This window comes from Furipterus horrens, unplaced genomic scaffold, assembly GCF_987537825.1.
Source record: "Furipterus horrens unplaced genomic scaffold, mFurHor1.1.pri manual_scaffold_2, whole genome shotgun sequence".
Lineage (NCBI taxonomy): Eukaryota > Metazoa > Chordata > Mammalia > Chiroptera > Furipteridae > Furipterus > Furipterus horrens.
The window spans coordinates 119449396-119469760 of record NW_028327172.1 but is presented as its reverse complement, the minus strand read 5'-3'; the positions used below and the strand labels follow the sequence as shown (position 1 = coordinate 119469760).

Below are 20365 nucleotides of genomic sequence, written 5' to 3'. Positions count from 1 at the left end.
TTATGAGGGAACTCTTCTTAACTAGGAAATAGGGTTATATATTTTAAAATTAGCAAGTGAAAAGAAGTGAACAGATAATACCAGGAAAATTATTGATTATTGAAGACTCTAAATGTGCTTTGTGAACTTAAACTACTGAAGACTTAATTTCTCCATGGCTTCTGGAAGAAAGGGCTGAACTATCTGGAAGAAGAGGAGAGGGCAAAATATGTTGGTATAGTGACTCAAGTGATGACACCATAGGCTTGTGAATCTTTGTATTGAGTTTTTAATTCCACAGCCTTAATTTTTCCATTTAGTGGCACCGAAGGGAGCCAACAGGATGAGCTCCAGAGGAGTGCCAATTTACTTTAGAACTTCCCATCTTCTAAAAGTAACAGAGACTGGGGAATTTTGCCAGCTCTTTGGGAATTGCACTGTTTGACCAGAGACCTGTATAGGCAGTGAATTCGCCCCTGCTGAAGAAGTGATAGGCAGCAGCAAAGGAACTGGCTTGAACTCGGTGGTTACAGGTTGGTAGGAGATGCCTAGAGGACAGAACTTACATGTTTAGGTGGAAATTAAAGAAAAGTGGATTTCAAATCAGTGTAAAGAATGACTTGACAATAGTTAAGGCTAGCAAAAAAAGGAAGCCTGTTTTGTGAGGGCAGAGGTTTTTGTCATAGATATTAAAGAAAGATTAGGATGATCTCTTGGAAATAGTCTAGCAGAGGGGTCAGCAAACTTTTTCTGTAAAGGGTCAGGTAATAAATATTTTAGGCTCTTAAGGTCACATGGCCTTTACTGCAATTACTCAACTATGCTGTTGGTGTGTGAATACCACCAAAGACAACATGTAAACAAACGAGCATGGCTGTTGTCTTAGCTTGCTTGGGTGGCCATAACAAAGGACCATGGACTGGGGGATTTCAGCAACAGAAATTGAATTGAAGTTGGGAAGTCCAAGATGAAGGTGCTAGCTGATTCAGTTTGTGGTACGCGCTGTCATCCTGGCTTGCAGATGGCTGCCTTTCTGCAAGTGGGTGGGGTGCAGGTGGGGAAAGAAAGAAAGATCTCTTCCACTTCATTAAAGCCATAGTTCTATCAGATTTGGGTGTGACCTTTATGACCATATTAAACTTAATTACCAGCTAAAAAACCCTGTCTCCAGATACAATCACATTGCAGAGTTAGGGCTTTAACATATAATTTTTTGGAGGGTAGAGGCACATGATTCAGTGTTTCAGTAACATTTTATTTATGAAACAAGAGGTGGGTCAGATTTGGCCCAAGGACCATAGTTTACCAGCCTGGAAACCAAACACTCATCGTAAAGTAGAGTATGTGATCTAGCAGCATGTTTCTAGTTCAAAGCTTTTATGAATCTGTGCTGTTGTGGTTAAAGACTTAGGCAAAAGACATATTTGATACCTAGCATAGCTTGATATCATGAAAACAAAGTGTCCCCTGTATAATAAGACCCCCTCCTCACTATAAATGTCCTGAGCACCACTGAGACATGGTTTAGGGGACATTATTTGGGTCAGAATGGCATAAAGCTGAGGCTAACTGTACAGTCTCTTATTTCAGACTGTCTTGGTTCACATCCAAGCTCTTAGGCAAGTTACTTTTTTTCTGCCTCAGTTTTCTCATCTATATGATAATGATAATAATAATAGGATTTACCTTATAGCAATGTTGTGATGTTTCAGTGAGTTAATACGTGTTGAGAGCATTAAACAATGCCTAGCTCATAGTAAATTCTTTGCAGCTGTGATCTATTACTTTTTCTTAAGAGCATTCAGAGGAAATATGATAGGCATCTAAAGATTATGCAGCTGTCAAATATTTAGGGATATTTTAGAAAATAAACAACATGTATTGGATTGGAGTACGTGCTACTGTTTAAAAAACAATAAAAATGTCATAAAAGGAAAACTGAGAGACTTAGTATATACTTAGTAGGAAAAAAGCATCTTTAACTAAAAGTGTGGCTATCTTGATATATTTTTCTGTGTCTTAGAAAAACATGGGGACTATGGGTAGGTAACCTGAAAAATTGGCTGGATCAAAGCAAACCTAATTCAGGACTCATTGACTTGTGTTCCTAAGAATGAATCAATTAATAAATAGAAATAGTTCTTAAGTTCAGGATTAGGTTTTCTTCAGTGCGCACAAATCCATCTACACTTTTGGCCGATGAAAGAGGCAAGTGATGGGAGGTGGCATGATCTTCCTTAGAACAGGTCTGGTGTGGAAGGAATGCCAATTATAAAGTCGTTGGTCATTGATCAACACACAAATTTGTGTTGATGAAATTGGAAAGTTTTCATTCCCCTCCTTATTTGGAGAGAAGGTTCCCTAAGCTATTTCTCAGCCAATAGCCTTCTCTCATCTCTTCTTCAGAGGGAAAAACAGAAGCCACTTAGTAGGCACTCCCTCAATTTCTTGCCAGGAATCATACAAACTGAAGTGCATCATCACTGCCTTTTGTGGCAGTCAAGAATGTGAACCGTCGTTGGCAGCTGTGACACCTTGCCCATCCAGGCTTTTTGGGCACTTTATCTCTGATTTCTCCTGTGTAACCTAAAAAAACATGGGTCTGCTTTTCTGCCTTGCTCTTGCCCAAGGCTTGCTTTGGCATAGTGTCTTGTTTAAAAACTGAAACTCAAGCACAAATCCAAACCTGGAGATATTAAATGGATGATAGAAGAAGGGATTATATTGTACATACATAATTTAAAATGCTACTTCAAAACCCTCTTGAAACTTTCTACCCCACCCCCAAACTCCACTCCCAGATTCCCACTGTTAAGGCAGCAGTCTCACCTTTCTTTTCCCCCCATAATCTTCCTCTTCAGCGTTGCTCCCTCTTTCTTTTGTTCTCCTCCTCTCCATTCCTAGATTTTCCAAGTGACACTTTCCTTCCCTTTTTACACAGGTAGAGATTTCATTTCTCTCTGCTTCTTCCATCTGTATCCTGGTATATCACTGTGATAGGTCCCTAGTGATTTTTTTAAATACCAATTTGATGCTGTTATCTTCTCTGATGAAATACCTGCTATGGCTCCCCATTGATCTAGCGTGAAGTCGCCACACTCCTCACATGATCCAGCATGAGCTGGACCTTGCATACTTCCTCAGTCATGCTGGTCTCCCTCACCAGTTTCATCAATGCCTAAGTCCCTATTAGGTATGGCATTGCTCATTCTTACTCATGGCTCTTCGTACTTGCTTTTGCTGTGCCCAGAGTACTTGTTTTCCTCTGAACTTAGCTATAGCAGCCTTCTGGGCTCAGCTAGATACTTCTTTTTCATAAAGGCCTTCCCTTACCCTCTGTAATTAGGTGTCAGAGACTTACTTAGTTTGTGAGGGTAGGGCCAAGTTCATCCCGGTCAACCATTTCATTCCCATACTTAGCAAAGTACACAGCACATGGAAGTTTCTTAGTAAATATTTCTTGGATAGACAATCTATATTAAAATATAATTCTATTATTTTATGTTTGACTAATTCAAATACATCTGAGTTTATACCTTATTATATGGCTTAAAATCCTCAGTATTTTTTACTTTATAGAAAGGAACAAGCATTTATCAATCTTGAAAAATTTGTTATCTTTTCACTTGCAGTTTTCTATTTGTGCCCTATTTATAAAGTTTTTATGGCTTATGATTGTAATACTTTTTAGAGTAGAGTATGTGTAAAGTATATAATTTTAATTATTCTTCTCCAGGATAAAGGCATAAACTGAAGATGAAAAGAAATTTCCGCTGAACTTTTTACTATGGCAGCTTTTGTGAAGGACTTACTAGAGGCTTCTTTGGTCTTTTCTTTGGTGACTCCTAAGGAGTTCAGTGAAAATGTTGATATATTTTTAATATATATATTTTTCTTTTCTTTTTCTCTTTATGCCTTAGATAACCATGCCCAGCAGTGGAATCTTGAAATAGAGTCTTCTTTTGATGTTGTCAACTCAAAGCCAGTCTCTGGTCAAGTGATTGTAGAAATCCCTAACTTGCAAACACTGTGGACATATAGCATTGAACTTCAGCCTGGGGAAAGGATTCTTAAGTTCTTTGTGAAAATTAACAAGGTGAGTGATGGTACTTCCTGAGAAGTAAAAGCAATATGAGATGAAAAGCACTACTGATCAAAAGAAATGGTTAGAATGAACAGTCTGAGTTTGAAAGAAAATGCACTTTTTTCATTTTCTCCTTCACTTTTAGCTTCTCACATCTTTGTGTCTGTATGTGCAAATTAAGGAATGATTTTCCCAGGTCTTAAGATTTAGAAAATGGAATGTATATGTTAAATTTGGCATCATTTTCTCTCAAGAACCAGATGTATTATATTTTAATTTTCTGCAGTATTTGTAGTATTCTAAATCCAAAATACATCCTAAGCATTATATTTAAATACAGTGATTATTTTTGGTACTTGTAAATTAGTTTGAATATTGGTGCTTATTCTACATGCAGAATTCTAATTCCATGATCTTTCATGGGTAGAAGCAGGCTAGATTTTACCTTTTTTCTTTTTAAAATTTCTCTTTCCTTATTAAAATTGATCTAATTGATAATTGTGAATGGAAAAGGATGGAGCAAATCAACATTCAGTAACTGCTTATAGTATAAAAGCTCTAATCTCTTTACATTTATATTAATACAGGCTCGTTGGCTGACGATAGCGTGATAGAGAGTGGGGGATACTTTTTGAGGGTGTGGGTCTCCTGCCTGGGCTGTGTGTTTATGTTTTTAACAGCATATCCACAAAAGAACTCAAGACAAAGTGGATAGAGTGACTCTCAACCAACAAGCCAGAAGGAAGATCCTAACAAAGAACATCTGAAATATAACCAAACAGCATAAACAAACGACATAAAGGGTAGCTCAAGAACATCAGGCTCAGGATATCAAAGAGACTGCACCACTGAACCCCCAGATCTCCGATAAAGAATCTCACACCACAAAGGAGGGAAGTCAAAGCAGACCACCCCCCCAAAAAAACAAATAAATAAATAAATAAAAACAAACAAAAAGAATCCAACATGGTAAGACGCAAAAATAACCCCTCAATGAAGAGAAAAGAGGAATCCTCAGAAAGAGAGATAGATGAAATAGACATAGCCCAAATGTCAGACATGGAATTCAGAACAATGGTGGTAAAGAAGCTCAATATACTCGACATCCTTAAAATCAACTCTGACAACCTCCAAGGAAGTTACCAGCAGCTCCAAGAAAATTACAGGGAACTTGCAGAGAACTACACCAGCATAAAAAAAGACATAGAAACTGTTAACAAGAACCAGGAAGAACTTAAGAATGCAATCTCTGAACTGAAAAACACAGTAGAATCAGTCAAAAGCAGACTAAACGAAGCAGAGGATCGGATTAGTGAGTTAGAAGATAATGTAGAGAAAAACTCCCAGACAATACAGCAAAATGAAAAACGATTGAAAAAATATGAACAAGATGTAAGGGAATTACAGGATAGCATTAGGAAAAATAATTTAAGGATCATCGGAATACGAGAAGAAGAAGAAAAGGAACATGGAATTGAAAAACTGATAGGAGAAATAGTGACAGAAAATTTTCCGAACCTGATGAGAGAAAAAGTTATACAAGTTCAGGAAGCACAGAGAGTTCCAATGAAGAGGACCCTCCCAAAACCCACTCCAAGGCACATCATAATTAAAATGGCAACATTTCAAGGCAAAGAGAGAATCCTAAAAGCAGCAAGAGAAAAAGAGCAAATAACATACAAGGGACCTCCGATAAGGCTATCAACTGATTTCTCAACAGAAACATTACAAGCCAGAAGAAGATGGTCAAAAATATTTCAAGCAATGGAAACAAAGGCCTACAACCAAGAATACTCTACCCAGCAAGGCTCTTGTTCAAAATAGAAGGTGAAATAAGGAGTTTCTCAGACAAAGGAAGACTGAAAGAATACATCTCCACCAAACCAGCATTGCAAGAGATGCTAAAGGGAGTGTTCTAAGCAAAAAGAAGAAAAGAACAAGAGAGGAGAGGAACAGAGGTACAAAGGGCAATGAATAAGTACACGTCAATAATAACCTTAAATGTAAATGGATTAAATGCTCCAATTAAAAGACATAGGGTAACGGAATGGATAAGAAAACAGGACCCACATATTTGCTGTCTACAAGAAACACACCTGAAAACAAAAGATTTACACAGACTGAAAGTAAAGGGATATAAAAAAATATTCCAAGCAAACGGACCGGAAAAAAAAGCCGACGTAGCAGTCCTCATATCAGACAAAACGGATTTCAAAGCAAGGACAATAAAAAGAGACAAAGAAGGACATTTCATAATACTTAAAGGAACAATCCATCAAGAAGATATGACTTTGATAAACATATATGCACCCAACATAGGAGCACCCAAATACATAAAGCAAATACTAGAAGACCACAAAAAGGATATCAACAACAGCACACTCATAGTAGGGGACTTCAACACTCCATTATCAACAATAGACAGATCATCAAAGCAAAGAAACACCAAGGATATACAGGCATTGAACAACACACTAAACCACATGGATCTAACTGATATATATAGAACTTTCCACCCCAAAGAAGCAAAATATACATTCTTTTCAAATGCACATGGGACATTTTCAAAGATAGACCACATGATAGAACACAAAACAAGCCTCAACAAATTCAAGAAAATTGAAATCATATCAAGCATCTTTTCAGATCACAATGCCTTGAAACTAGAAATCAACCTCAGAGGAAAAAATCAAAGACACCCAAACTCATGGAGATTGAATAACATGCTATTAAATAATGAATGGGTTAACAATGACATCAAAGAAGAAATCAAGAAATTTCTAGAAACTAATGATAATGAGCACACAACAGCCCCAAACCTGTGGGACACAGCAAAAGCAGTCCTGAGAGGGAAGTTTATAGAAATACAGGCATATCTGAAAAGGATAGAAGAATCTCAAATAAAAAAACTAACCATAAAGCTACAAGAACTAGAACAACAACAACAAACAAAGCCTAGGGCAAGAAGAAGGAACGAAATCATCAAGATCAGAGCAGAACTAAGTGACATAGAGACTAAGCAAACAATCCAAAAGATCAACAAAACTAGGAGCTGGTTCTTCGAAAAAATAAACAAAATCGACAAGCCTCTAGCCAGTCTAATCAAGAAAAAAAGAGGGAAGACCCAAATAAACAAAATCAGAAATGAAAGAGGAGAAATCACGACTGATACCACAGAAATACAAATGATAGTTAGAAATTACTACAGACAACTGTATGACAAGAAATTTGACAATCTAGAAGAAATGGACAAATTTCTAGAAACATACAACCTTCCAAAACTGAATCAAGAAGAAGTGGAAAGTCTCAATAGACCAATAACAAAGAAGGAAATTGAAACAGTAATCCAAAATCTCCCTGAACACAAAAGCCCTGGACTGGATGGCTTCACAGGCGAATTCTACAAAACATTCAGGGAAGAACTAACTTCTATCCTCCTCAAACTGTTCCAAAAAATCCAAGAAGAGGGGAAAATCCCAAACTCTTTCTATGAAGCCAGTATTATCCTAATCCCCAAACCAGGGCAAGACACAACAAAGAAAGAAAACTACAGGCCAATATCACTGATGAACATAGATGCTAAAATCCTCAATAAAATATTGGCAAACAGGATCCAGCAAAACATCAAAAAGATCATACATCATGATCAAGTGGGCTTCATTCCAGGGATGCAAGGATGGTTTAATATTTGCAAATCAATAAATATAATACATCACCTAAACAAAATGAAAGACAAAAATCACATGATCATATCAATAGATGCAGAAAAAGCATTTGATTAAGTACAACACCCATTTATGTTGAAAACACTCAGCAAAATGGGAATAGAGGGAGCATACCTTAACATAATTAAGGCTATATATGAGAAGCCTGAGGCCAACATCATACTCAATGGACAAAAACTGAAAGCATTCCCCCTGAACTCAGGAACTAGACAAGGTTGTCCACTCTCTCCACTCCTTTTCAACATAGTATTGGAAGTCCTAGCCACAGCAATCAGACAAGAAAAAGAAATAAAAGGCATCCAAATTGGGAAAGAGGAAGTAAAACTTTCATTATATGCTGATGACATGATAGTATACCTAGAAAATCCTATAAACTCCACTAAAAGACTACTCGATATAATAAGTGAATTTGGCAAAATCGCAGGGTACAAAATAAATATACAGAAATCTAAGGCATTTCTGTACACCAACAATAAAATAGCAGAGACAGAAACAAAAAAGAAAATACCATTTACTATAGCAACACGAAAAATAAAGTACCTAGGAGTAAACTTAACCAAAGAGATAAAAGACCTGTACTCTGAAAATTACATAACATTGAAGAAAGAAATTAAGGAAGATACAAATAAATGGAAGCAAATACCATGTTCTTGGATGGGAAGAATCAACATCATCAAAATGGCCATACTACCCAAAGCAATTTACAGATTCAATGCAATCCCTATTAAAATACCAATGACATATTTCACAGACCTAGAACAAATACTCCATAAATTCATATGGAACCAAAAAAGACCCCGAATAGCAAAAGCAATCTTGAGACAGAAGAACACAGCAGGAGGAATCACAACACCAGATATCAAACAATACTACAAAGCCACTGTAATCAAAACAGTCTGGTACTGGCATAAGAACAGACATATAGATCAGTGGAACAGAATAGAGAGTCCAGAAATAAATTCAGGACTATACGGTCAACTAATATTTGATAAAGGAGGAAGGAACATAAAATGGAGTGAGAAGAGTGTCTTTAACAAATGGTGCTGGGAGAACTGGATAGGGACCCGCAAAAAAATGAAACTAGACCACCAACTTACACCACACATGAGAATAAACTCAAGAGGGATCAAAGACTTAAATGTAAGCCGTGACACCATAAAAGTCCTAGAGGAAAACATAGGCAAGAAAATATCAGATATCTCACGTAACAATTTCTTCACGGATACATCTCCTAAAGCAAGAGAAATAAAAGAAAAAATAAATAAATGGGAGTACATCAAACTAAAGAGTTTCTGCTCAGCAAAAGAAAACATCAGCAAGATGAAAAGGAAACCAACCATGTGGGAAAACATATTTGCCAATGACATCACAGACAGGGGACTGATTTCCAAAATATATAAAGAGCTGATACGACTCAACATCAAGAAAACAAACAACCCAGTTAAAAAATGGGCAAAGGACCTGAACAAACACTTCTCCGAAGAGGACATACAGAAGGTCCATAAACACATGAAAAAATGCTCAACATCATTAGCCATCAGGGAGATGCAAATAAAAACTACAATGAGATACCATTTTACACCAGTCAGAATGGCCATCATCAACAAATCAATAAACAACAAGTGCTGGCGAGGATGTGGAGAAACGGGAACCCTACTGCACTGTTGGTGGGAATGTAGACTGGTGCAGCCACTATGGAGAACAGTATGGAATTACCTCAAAAGATTAAAAATGGAACTGCCTTTTGAACCAGCGACTCCACTACTAGGATTATACCCGAAGAATCTTGAAACACCAATTCAAAAGAACTTATGCACCCCTATGTTCATTGCAGCACTGTTGACAATAGCTAAGTGCTGGAAACAACCTAAGTGCCCATCTATAGATGAGTGGATCAAAAAACTGTGGTACATTTACACAATTGAATACTATGCAGCAGAGAGAAAGAAGGAACTCCTGCCATTTGCGACAACATGGATGGAACTGGAGAGAATTATGCTTAGTGAAATAAGCCAGGCAAAGAAAGGAAAATACCATATGATATCACCTAATACAGGAAACTAAAGAACAACACAAACAAAGGAACTAAATAGAACAAAGAGTAGAATAGCAATCAATAGGGGGGAGGGGGGAGGCAGAGAAGGGGGATAAGTAAGGGAAGGGTTTAGTCAAAGAACCCGTATAAATGACTCATGGACATGGACAACGGGGAGGGATATGATTGCGGGAGAGGGGGTGTGTTGGGTGGGGAAGAGAAATTGGGGGAAAAGGGGACAACTGTAATTGAAAAACCAAAAAAAAAAAAAAAAAAGAAAAAGAAAAAGAAAATTCAGTAACTGTTCAGATAAAGTAATAACTTAAAACAATTTCTAGTTCTGGGCTTAAAAGAAGAGTTAACTTCAAAGTCCAATTCTAAATGTTAAGACTGTAGAATAAATATAAGCTTGAGTGATAGAAATAGGAAGAGTTGTTTTTCTGAACATTCATGTGATTTTGTTTTTTTCCCCTTTTGATATATTAATCCATGCTAAACTCCTAGCATGTTGAATTTTAAATATTATTTATGGATTGGTATAATTTGGCATACTATAGGGAGAGAGATTTATATTGTTTTAAAACCTAGAATTTCTCTGAGAATTTAATATAGTGCTCTGAATCAGTATATTATTTTGCTGAAAATATGCCACAGTTCACTTAGAATAACTTTTATTATTTCTTAAAAGAATATTACTGTAGAAACTTGGTGGCCTCATGGACATGGAAACCAGACCGGGTATAGCATGACTATTCTTTTTAAACTGGATAAAGGCTTAAACATTCAAAAATCAATGAAGGTAAGCAAATACTTTAAAATATTTTATGAAAAAGGTTTATTTTTTGTTAAAATAACAATACAGATCTTTGCGTAAAAAAAAGAAACCAACAAAATTCCTGTAACCCCACCACTCAGAGATAATCACTAATAATAGTTATGGGCTGTTACTAAATGTGTATGTGTGTATACAGTAAGACCTCACTAACATTGTTGATAGGTTATGTGACTTAAGTGAAACAATGTATAATGAATTCAGTTTTATAAGAGGCTAATTGATAAAAACAAGAGTTACCGGTAAGTTCCTATGGCAGCTCATCAAGTATTACAGTGAAATGGTGTTGAACAAAATGTTATTTGAGGTCTTGCTATATTTACATTTTTATTTATTTTTCTTTCTTATTTTTTCTTTTATGTTATTTTTTTCCATCACAGTTTATCCCCTCATACCTTCTTCTACCTCCACCACCCCACTATATTTATATTTTTAAATGGATAAGACTTTACATATTATTTTTGTTTTTAATATAATTTAAAATTGTAAATTTATATAATTTAATTAAAAAAAAATTAAAACCTTTTTCAACTACAGTTGACATACAATATTGCATTAGTTTCAGGTATACAACATAGTGAATAGAAATTTATATAATTTATAAAGTGATCACCTCGATAGTCTAGAATTATTTTTATTTATAAATATTTTTCTGCTGTTTTAAAATTCTACTTTACATCAAAGTAATACATATGTATAATTTTATTTTATTTTTTATTGATTATGTTATTATAGTTGTCCCAATTTTCCCCCTTTGCCCCCCTCCCCCAGCAACCTCCACTCCCTCAGGTAATTCCTCCTCGTTTGTTCATGTCCATGGGTCAAGCATATAAGTTATTTGACTTCTCCATTTCCTATAATTGCTCTTAACATCCCCCTGCCTATTCCGTAACTACCAATTTGTACTTCTTAATCCCTTCACCTTTTCCCCCATTACCCCTGGACTCCCTTTCCCACTGGCCACTATCACAATGTTCTCAATATCTATGATTCTGTTTCTGTTCTGCTTGTTTGCTCAGTTTGTTTTTTAAATTCAATTGTTAATAGTTATGTATTTATTGCCATTTCGATGTTCATAGCTTTGATCTTGTTTTTCCTAAATAAGTCCCTTTAACATTTCATATAATAATGGCTTAGTGAAAATGAACTCTTTTAGTTTTTTTTACCTTGTCTGGATAGCTCTTTATCTGCCCTTTGATTCTAAATGATAGCTTTGCTGGATAGAGCAATCTAGGTTATAATCCCTGCTTTTCATCACTTTGCATACTTCTTTTCTTTTTTTAAAAGATTTTATTTATTTATTTTTAGAGAGCGGGGAAGGGAGGGAGAAAGAGAGGGAGAGAAACATCAATGTGTGGCTGCCTCTTGCATGCCCTCAACTGGGGACCTGGCCCGCAACCCAGGAATGTGCCCTGACTGGGAATTGCACCAGCGACCCTTTGGTTCTCAGGCTGGCACTCAATTCACTGAGCCACACCAGCCAGGGTGGAATACTTCTTGCTAATCCCTTCTAGCCTGCAAAGTTTCTTTTGAGAAATCAGCTGACAGTCTCCTGGGAATTCCTCTGTAGGTAACAAACTGCTTTTCTCTTGCTCCTTTTAAGATTCTCTCTTTATCTTTAACCTTTGGCATTTTAATTATGATGTGTCTTGCTGTGATTGTTTTTATATACATCTTGTTTGGGACTCTGCGCTTCCTGGACTTGTATGTCTATTTCCTTCACCAAATTAGGGAAGTTTTCTTTCATTATATTTTCAAATAGGTTTCCAATTTCTTGTTCTTTATCTTCTCCATTTGGCACCCTATAATGTGAATGTTGGAAAATTGGAAGTTGTCTCAGAGGCTCCTTACACTATCCGCAATTTTTTGGATTATTTTTTCTTCTTGTTGTACTAATTGGATGTTGTTTTATTCCTTATGTTCCAAATCATTGATTTGATTCTTGGCTTCATCTACTCCATTGTTGATTCCCTGTAAATTGTTTTTTATTTCAATTAGTATATTTTTCATTTCTGCCTTGGTCTTTTTTATGCTGTTGAAGTACCCAGCTGAGTTCCTTGAGCATCCTTATAACCAGTGTTTTGAACTCTGCATCTGATAGATTGCTTATCTCCATTTTGTTTAGTTATTTTTCTGGAGTTCTGTTCTTTCATTTGGGCCATGTCTCTTTGTCTCCTCATTTTGTGTTTGTTTGTATGTATTAGGTTGAACTGCTTTGATTTATGTCTTGGTAGTGTGGCCTAATGTAGTAGGTGTCCTTCAAGGTCCAGTGGCACACCCTCCCCTATCTCACACAATGTGTATTCAAGGTGAGGCCTTTATGTGGGCTAAGTACTCTTTCCTCTTGTAGATGAGTCTTTATTGCTGGCAGCAGGTCAGTGGAAGATATTTACCTAATCCAGACAGCTGGTAGGACTGGTTGTGAATCCTGGCCAGCAACCACTTCCCTCTGTGGCTTGCGGAGGTGTTTGGGTTGTGCTCTAATGAAATATGTTTAAATATAGCCATAGTCATTAGGTAATCTCTCCATTGTTTATTATTAGTGTTATTATTCTTTTAATTTTTGTTATTTCTTGAAACTCTCCTAGGGCCATCTTTTCATTTCCCTGATCTTGTTTGGTTACTCTCTATACCTTCTATTAATACTTAACTGTTGTCTTGGAACTTTTAAAAATTATCGTTATAAGAATTGCCTTCATCAGTTTTCTAGGAATTTTAGGCATGTCCTTCATCTTTCTCCTAGTTTAAACATGGAACCCTGCTTTATGGACCCATGTTTCTCTTTTTCTTTCTTGACTTTACACTTTTGGTGAACACTTTTTTCAATCGATTTCTGAGGATGGGTATGTAGCAAATGACATTTTGAAAACTTGTAAATATGCAAATATATAAAGTTTTTCTTCACAGTTACTCTGTAGTTGGCTATGTTTAGAAGTCTAGGCTGGAATTTATTTCCTTCAGAATTTTGAAGTCATCACTTCATTATCTTTTAGTTTGTAGTATTTTTGTTTTGAAATATGCTTACATACTGACTTCTGCTTTCTTGTATAGAACTGTTTTTGTTTGCGTCTGGAAACCTTTAGGATTTCTTTATCTCTGATAATCTAAAATTTGAAACTTGGGTAATGAGTAGATTTTTGTTGTTTTGCTCATCATCTTGTGAACTCTTCTGATGTAGAAACTCAATCTGGAAATTTGTTGTATTTTTTAAAGTAATTTTTCATTATCTTTTTTTTTTTCTTGTACAACTATTAACCAGTCTGGGTCATCTGGACTGAACAATATTCTTAGATTTTCTTTTCTATTGTGCATCTTATTTTTTTGTTTTATTCTCTGAGAGATTTATTTGATTGTATATTCAGTTTTTAAAATTAAGTATTTTATTTTTATCCCTTAAAATTTTTCTAAAAAGTTTTTATTTTATTTAAAAAATTGTATCCTGTTTGTATTTTATGATTATAATATCTTCTGTTTTTCTTAGAATGTTATTAATAAAAATATTTTCTTCTCTGCATTGTTTTTGTTTTCCACATTCCTTTATTACTTTTATTTGTTTTGGTCTCTGTTTCTCCCATTAGAGACTTTCCTTGAATGTCCATTTATTCTTGGTGTGCATTCATGCTGAAGATTAAGGCACAGACATGCAGATGAGAAGCCCCATATGAGCTTCAGAGTCGGTATTCAGTTGAAAACCAACTTCGTCATGGGGTGATGCCCACATGTCAGTTGCTATAGATGTTGTGTGTGTGGTGTGCATGTGTGTATTTGTTTGGCTTTGCCAGTGAGGACATTGCCTCTTGCCTGGGGAGTGTAAGACTGGTCATTACCATTCAGGGAGTCTAGTGGAAGCAGGGGATTAAAGTTCTTAGCATTGAGCATAGTTTCCTCAGTTCCCTCTCTCATTGTGGGCTTTGTATCCTCAGCCTTTCTGATTGGGAAGGGCAAAATGATAGCCAAGCTTCAGAATCCCTTCTTCTAAACAATGTACTTGAGTTCTGCTTTTAGAATAATACATCTTGTAGGTCATTGTACGTAAAATTGCCTCTCCATGTCACTTTAAAAATCGTAAAATTGAGCCAGAATTGGAATGGAGCTATCTAGAGAGGACAGTGGGGGAAAGTAGCCCCTGTCCTCCAAAGTAATGCTGTCCAAGTACCTGCAGAGAACGACCAGTCTTCCCTCCTCTCCACCATCCACCAGGACTGATGTTTTTAAAAAAACAGTAAAAGTGTTTCCCCCTGAAGGCACAACCAGCTGTTTTGCCTCTAAATCCACAAATAAGCTATATGGTAACAGCTAGAGGATATTGAAAATTTTGACTTTAGTCTAAAGAAATAACCGGCTTCTGCCTGGTTTGGGATACAGCATTAAAGATTGGGAAGAACAACATTTTGGTATTTATTAGCTGTAGGTTACTTCTTTAGTCCTTCACACACCATTTCCTTATGTGTAAAATTAGACTGTAAAGATGTGGTAACTTGGGTCTGACTTATAATTGTATATAATAAGTAGTAGTGATATTCATCTCCTTCATAGATTTCCTTCTTCCTTGAACATCAAACTTTGGTGTGTGTATAGTTGGCTGGGGTTGTACTCCGGTGTTCCCTCTCACATTTCATATTGCCTCTGTTGTGCGTCAGACATACCCTTCAGGGATTCATTTTCTATTTTTCCTTTTTAAATCATGTTCTATATTTTCTGGGACATTGTGAGTATGTGTGTGTCCATATCATATATAGGGAGAATATTCCGGAGCTGCCTAAAGAGCCTACACATTTACTCTTAGTCTAAACCTTTTGGCTCTCTCACATGATGAATTGTGTGTAACCTTCATAAAAGTGTAAAAAATAATGAGTCATTCCAACTTACTACAGAGAAAGAAGGGGAACTTCTATGCTTGTTTGTGGGAAATGGTTTTTTTTCATTCAGGTTATTTGGGTGCATCCTATTCAAATGCCATTATTTGACCAGCAACAGGAGTGAAGAAAGACATATTGCCCCATGCCTTGTGTTAATGCATGTTTGTGAAATGTGCCCCTTGGCTGTGGTTGCTGTAGAGTTTGTTATTTTTGAGGCTCACTTGTTCCCTAAATACTTAGGGAGATCTAATGTGTTTTAGCTCCTGTGCTAGGCTTTGGTGATAGAGCAGTGCATAAGACACTACTTCTAGTTCTCTCTGAGATCACAAAAAAGCTAATAATTTGGTTGGGAAATTAAATATTAAACAAGCAGTTGCAATAAAGTGTGACAAGCACTTTATTCTAGAGAAATATAGAGTACTGTGGAAACACAGAGCAGAGGCATTCTTGGAAGATTCCCAGAGAAGGTGATGTCTGTGTCCTGAGGGATATGTAGAATTTGACCAAGCAATGTAGCAAAGTCAGAGGGACAAGAATATGTCAAGGCCCAGAGACTCAAAGAAGTATTGAAGTATTGTGCGTTTGTGAAGGTGAAAGAAATGGCAATGACCAGTTTGAGTTTGAACAAGGAATGATGTTGTAAAGGTAGGCTAGGGCAGGATCATGCAGGGCCTTGTAAGCCACATGAAGGAACTAGGCTGTCCTGAGGACAATGGGAATTCTTTGAAGGGTTATAGGGAGTGAGCAATGATTATATTTGTTTTACAAAGTTGTGTAGTTAAGATTGGAGAAATGACAATAGTGGGAGGCCAGTTAGAAGCTGATGGTGGTAATTCAGACACAAGATGATAATTGCTTGGTCTATAGAATTGCTAAGGACAGATACTGGAGGATTAGAAGGTAATACCATCAGGCTTGGTGCTGTGGGGATGGAAGAGGAGAATGAGTTAAGAATGGTTCTTAAATGGTTTGAGCCACTGAACAGTTGGCAATCCTGTTCTTTCAGTTCAAGTACTCAGAAAGAAGAGCAGGTTAGAGGAGTGTGATAGGGTGGAAATTATTTCCGTGTTAGATGTGTTTTATGTGGAGTGACTGAGAGATCCCCAAGGAATAATATTTGATGGCATTTCATTATATAGGTTTGGAGCTCAGGAATTACATATAGGTTGAAGCTATAGATGTGTTAAGTCAACAGAATATAGATAATTTCAGACATGGGAAGGGATGAGCTAGCTCTGGGAATCATAATAATTAATCATGGGAGGAGAAAATAAGCACATAAAGGAATCTAAGAAGGAATGGCCAACGAGAAAGAAAACCAGCTTGAGTAGAGGTTGCAGAAGCCAGAAGAAGAGAGTATTTTAAAATAGGGAATGTTCAAAGAGTGTAAAATGGTGCAGGAAGCTCAAGTTAGAAAAGGAGTGAGAAAGATCTGTTAGATTTGGCAACAGGGAGTTGACTGGAGACCTTGACCAGAATGGAGATCAGCACAGGCAACTCCTGAAGAATGTTTGATGAGAACCACACCTGAACCAGGTGGTGATGATGGCTGGTTGGCGTCAGGAGATCTGCTACGATATAGGGGACTGTGCAAGTATATTAAAGTACTGAGAGCCAGTTTTTTCTTAAATGGAGAAAGGTGGTATACAGATAAGATAGGGAGAATGCTAGAATGGATTGGAATTTGATCTAATAGAGTGAACTCATGATTTTTAATATATGTAGATAGATATAGAAATAAATATAGATGTAAATGTATAGCCCTTTCCAGGCCTTTCCACAGGGCCTGGAACAGTGGCACTCAGTAGCAATGCTCAGAGATAGTGTTCAAATCTTGGTTTTTAAAGACCACTCTCTACTAAGAGGAATTCTTTGTACTATCATTTGCATATTTTCTTTGGGGAAATGACTGATTTGGCGGCTGAGCCTAGAGTATCTTGGTGCCTAGAAAGTTAAGAAGGTTCTCAAGAATGATGGACCAGGTCAAAAGGACACAGGAGTCAGTTTAATGTGCTTCCAATGGCCAAATATGAGAGAATTTCAGCACTAAAATAAACAGTGGTAGTAAAGGATTATAACCCATTTAACATAATAACCCTTGGGTGCACACTGATAACAAATAAATCCATAAGTAAATGAGAAAAAGGAAAGTTACTCCTTAAAGTGGAATGCCAATTAATAAATGTAGAAGAAACAATATAACTAGAATAAAAATTATTTGATAACTACCATAGTTACAAGTAATTCAGGCAAGAAATACGAATGGATGCTATAAAGTGGCATAAAATATGGGACATTTATATAGATTAAGACATCTCTCAACAAAATAGTTATTAATTATAATGGAGAAAAAATACAGGGGAGAAACCCAGCAGACACCATCCTGATTAAGTGATTAAGCTTATCACCACCAACAAGACAAAATGACATGGTGTCCACCTGTCAAGCTGCGACAGAAAGAATCCAGCATCCCATCTGTGCTGGTCCTGCCAAAACAGATAACCTGGATCTAATCACGAGGAAGCATCAGACAATCCCAAACTGAGCTCCATTAGTGAAAATCTTCAAATCTAATTCAATCTGCTGTGATCTTTAAAAATGTTAAGGAAAAACTGAGGAATGTTCTACAGCGAAAGAGACTAGAGAGATGTAACAGCTGGGTGCAGTGCCTATTTTTTTTTTTTTTTTTGGCCATAAACAATGTCATTGAGCAACTGACAAAACTTGGATGTGATCTCTGCATGAAAGGCATTCGGGAATTCTTTGTACTATAATTGCATATTTTCTATAAGTTTGCAATTATTTCAACACAAAATAGGACAGCGTTAAGAAATGAAAAGCAATGCAACAAAATCCTGACGGGAAAGGGACAGTAGACAGGGAAAGACTGAACACAGCTCAAAATAGATTGTAGAGAGGGCAAGGTCCCTGATAAGGCAGGGGAGGATGGGTTCCCTATGAGATGATGAGCTCTGTTTTTGTTGTCACAGGGACAAAAGGACAGAGCTGGTGCATGGTGGTGATTCTGAAGATCTCTAGGACCACTTAAGGTATATTTTCTTTCTGTGGGAATTGGCAAACTTCTTTCAATGGAGTTGAGGCGGAAAAAGCGAACCTGAGAAAGTTTAGGGAGTTCTGGTCAGATCACTTTTTTCTTTCCTGGGAATGAGGATGTAATGTTGCCTGCTGAGAGTAATGGGGTGTAGGGCAAGTTTAGACATTTGAGGAAAACGAAGCCTTGACATGGCCACTGGGAAACAAGTGCTAGCAAGGACTCAGGCAACAGGATAGGCCTGGGAGGCAGCTCTGAGGGCCCAGTCGAGATGGAAAACTGTTTCTTTATGTGAAGTCAGCATGAGAGAACTATTGATTTGTGATTGTGATATGATTGGCTAGTTTGATGGTGTTTTGCAAGATGTCATAGGGATGTGGCTCATTTTGAAATTGTTTTCTGGGCTTTCTGCCTACCCTGCTTGTATACATCCTAAGTAAATCCCTTGGATGATAAAGGCTTGAGTTTAACACTACCTAGTATCCTTCTCTATTATAGTTTTTGAAATGATCTTTTTATTTCTGAAATGTTATGGGAGCAATAATTGTATATCATGTAAAAATTTTAAGGTACTATTTTATTTAGCCTGTTTAGTCAGCTTTGCATTCTGCTCCTTAGAAGGTTCAGAGGAGAGCCATGGCCATGAATAAAGGAAGTGAAGACAAAGGAATAAGATAACTTAGCTTCAAGGAGAGCTGAGGGCATGTTTGCTAATCCTTTAAGTTGTTATTTATGACATTTTTTCATTCATCCGTAGTAGGATGGGCGTGGAGGAGGAAGTGAGCTGAAAGTGGAGCATATGAGACTGAGGTTACTCCTGGGAGAGGCTGTGAGGTGAGAGAGTCAAGGTTGTTTATACCAGTGTGGGTAACAGGTGTCTCACAATTCATGTGCAGTGGAATTTTTAATAGATTTTATATCCATCTGATTGGGGTGGTAGAAGTTGGACTGAATGATCTCTTGCCTCCCCAGAAGACACCAGAATGATGTAAAATTCTAAACTTGTTTGCAAGTTTCAGGAATTAGTGTTTGCTTTGATATTTAGATAAAAAGTATAGATTAATGCCTAATTTGGTGAGAGAGAGAATATCTAATTCACCCTTTCAGGGAATTCATTTTCTTACCAGTCCTCAATTTCTTCGTGTTCCAAGATGATTTCAGATATGCCAGTGTTTCAGCAAGCAAGAAATTTGCTGCTTGCCATCATTATCTGTGTCTTGGCAGGAGACTTTTAGTTTTATTTCTTTCCAGCCTTTATTTGGTGGGAATGTGTCAGACTGGGATTTCTTTTTATTCTTTATTTATTGTGAAGTATAACACATAGAAAAGTACACAGAGCATAGCAGACACGCTTAACGAATGATCACAAAATGAGCACTCATGTAACTGTCATCCTGATCAAGAAAGAGAGCATTGCTACAATAGAACCTCAGTAGCCCCCGCTCCTCGTGAGGCTCCCCAGTCACTATTCATTTCTCCTAGGAATGTTTTTGACTGTTTTTAAACTTTACATGCATGAAACCGTGTAGTATATATTCTTTTGTGGCTAATTTGGCTCAACATTAAATTTGTGACACTTAAATATGTCATTATGTATAACTCTACTATGTTTATTTACATTGCTGTTTAATATTTCCTTGTATTACACACACTGCTGTTGCAATTTGGGTAGTTTCCAGTCTTTGCTATTCAGAATAATGTTGCTATGAGAATTATTGGTGTGACTTTTGGAGTACATACAATATTTATGCTGGAAGTGGAATTGGTGGCTCACAGGGTGTGCATAGGTTCAGCTTTTA

General features: G+C 36.8%; 1 protein-coding gene across 1 annotated transcript in view; it reads left to right on the top strand.

The window, feature by feature from the left end:
• The window catches only part of MANBA (mannosidase beta), a 121745-nt gene that overhangs the window by 35033 nt on the left and 66347 nt on the right, over positions 1-20365 (top strand). Inside the window, exons 6-7 of the mRNA XM_090266350.1 lie at positions 3900-4075; positions 10512-10622. Of these exons, the coding sequence (XP_090122476.1) occupies positions 3900-4075; positions 10512-10622 (287 nt within the window). The remainder of the gene's footprint in view (positions 1-3899; positions 4076-10511; positions 10623-20365) is intronic.